The sequence below is a fragment of the Cyprinodon variegatus genome, unplaced genomic scaffold (assembly GCF_000732505.1).
Source record: "Cyprinodon variegatus isolate N-32 unplaced genomic scaffold, C_variegatus-1.0 Scaffold1516, whole genome shotgun sequence".
Taxonomy (NCBI): domain Eukaryota; kingdom Metazoa; phylum Chordata; class Actinopteri; order Cyprinodontiformes; family Cyprinodontidae; genus Cyprinodon; species Cyprinodon variegatus.
Genome location: NW_015151969.1, coordinates 136,029 through 138,296, shown reverse-complemented (window position 1 = coordinate 138,296; position 2,268 = coordinate 136,029). Strand labels below are relative to the sequence as shown.

General features: G+C 46.0%; 1 protein-coding gene across 1 annotated transcript in view; it reads right to left on the bottom strand.

Annotated features, from left to right (window-relative positions):
- Positions 1 to 305: 305 nt before the first annotated feature.
- The window catches only part of LOC107103735 (ATP-binding cassette sub-family A member 2-like), an 83,437-nt gene continuing 81,474 nt past the window's right edge, over positions 306 to 2,268 (bottom strand). Inside the window, exons 42-44 of the mRNA XM_015403544.1 lie at positions 1,125 to 1,227; positions 860 to 997; positions 306 to 772 (exon numbers count right to left, since the gene is read on the bottom strand). Coding sequence (XP_015259030.1) covers positions 506 to 772; positions 860 to 997; positions 1,125 to 1,227 — 508 coding nt within the window. The 3' untranslated portion in view covers positions 306 to 505. The remainder of the gene's footprint in view (positions 773 to 859; positions 998 to 1,124; positions 1,228 to 2,268) is intronic.

The following is a 2,268-nucleotide window of genomic DNA, read 5'->3' as shown; positions in this document are numbered from 1 at the left end:
GTCGTGATTGTCCCTCTTGCATTGTGGCGTGGAATAACATAGCGCAAACCACGCTTCAAAATTGGGCATAAATCAAAAATCCAGTTCTTTTGGATAGTGGGCCACTTCAGAGGACGCTGCCTCAGCTCTCCCCATGGTGTCTATGGAGCAGAAACCCAGGAGGGGTTTGGTTCTCATCAGGGCTTTGAAACTAAGGACAAAGCCGTCAGGAATCCTGTTAGCAGGATTCCAAGGCGTGGTTGTCTAGAGGAGGGTGGCCTTCAAGCTGTGACTTTCATAGCAAATTCAAAAAGCTAAGCTGTTCATCTGCTGGTCCCTATCCTGACCCTCATAAAAGGCCATGGTGGATAGGTGATGAAAGGGCAGAGGTCCCAGATAGAAACAGCTGGGATCAACCTCTCTGTCTGGTGACTGGACTCATTCCCACAGGCTGGAGGAGAAGCTCCATCTGTTCTCTGGTGGAGAACCTTCAGACCAAAGCTGATATTAACTGGTCCCACACTAATTACATGAACCGATGCAGGAAAAACTTTACCTGAGGTGTTCCTGAAAGATCACTCACCCTTTCCTCCTCGAAGCTGATGAGTCCTTCATCATCATCGCTCTCCAGCTCCTCTGGTTCCTCGCTGATCAGAGCATTAAGCTCTGTGTTGGCAGGCCGAACCTTCAGGAAGCTAAAGAGGCGCTGCAAGGGGGACTGCCCACCACCAGGGGGCAACACGTCCTGCTGCTCCAGGTTGTCGCTCTGCTTCTTGGCAAAGTTAACAAACACCTAAGTAGGAAAAGAGGAGCTGCTTAGTGATTGGTCCCCATGGAAACATGTCATGCTGTTATGTTGCGACCCGTCTGAGTGACACACATTGTCCAGCGTGGTCTGACTGACGGAGTAGTCCTCTATGCCCAGGACCTCCACCACCTGCTCCATCTTACTGAAGACCTGAGCCAGGGAGATCCTCTCAGACTTCAGCTGGTACTGGACCTTGGTGTGGTGGCGCTCCTGCAAATATGTCAGTAGATTGCACATTATAGGAACCCAGTCTGTGGGTCTAAGAGGCAAAATGTTCTGTTTTTCCTGTGGAAATGAGGCTGGAGCTCAGGTTGGTATGCAGCTAAGGCTCTTTTACCTTCAGAATGGCTTCTGGGAAGTTTCTGTTGAAGAATCGTACCACCTCCTTCACATTGGAGCTGCTTTTGGTCCTCACAGTTATCATGTAGCCATCTCCAAACCTGGAGGATCATCACAGAGGAACTTTCTAGCAACAGTTTCTCCACTCAGTCTGATCATTCTCAGGTTAGCATTTGAACCATTTTCCATCTAATCTGTTGTCCTAACTAATCAATGTGAGGATTTAGTTACTGAATAAAATTCTCGGTATTTATATGATCCGTTACATGTCCAAATATCACAGACACTACGTGGGCTCAGATTTCAACAGGAAGCTGTTCCAATAGTGGAACTGGGTCCAATCAGAAAATGATTCCAACCAGAAACCAGTTCCAGGCATTAAATTGGTTCCAAGCATGGAGTCTTTCCCAACTGGGGAATTGGTTTCAATAGTGAAGTCTGTTGTGACCAGGAATGATTTACAACCAATGGAAACTGGTTCCAATCAGAAACTGTTTCCAACGGAGGAACCGGTTCCTGATTCCACTGTTGCAATTGTTTCCAAATCAGGAACTGTGACAACCATGGAATTGGTTCCAATGTAAAATTGTTTCAAACCATTAAATCTTTTCCAAACATGGACTATTATGTGCAATTTCAACCATTCCAACCTCGGAATCACTTCTATTAGTATTTGGTGAAAAAACTGAAATCTGTTCCAACAATGGAGTCTTTTCAAACTGTGGAGTTGGTTGGAATCAGGAATCTGTTTCAGTGTTTGGGTCTCTTCCTTACAGGAAGCGACTCCAGTGGTGCAATTGTTTCAGCTGTGGAATCAGTTTCATTAAGAAACTGGTTCAGAATGTGGAATCGTTCCAACTGTGGAACCAGCTCCATTCGGGAACTGGTTCAGACCGTGGAGTCGTTCCAGCCATGGAATCATTTCCATTCTGGATTTGGTTCAGAATGTGGAGTCATTCCAACTGGGGAATCGGTTCTATTAAGGAACTGCTTCAGAATGTGTAGTCGTTCCAAACCATGGAATCAGTTCCTTTAAGAAACTGGTTCAGACCGTGGAATCGTTCCATCCATGGAATCAGTTCCTTTAAGAAACTGGTTCAGACCGTGGAATCGTTCCATCCATGGAATCAGTTCCTTTAAGA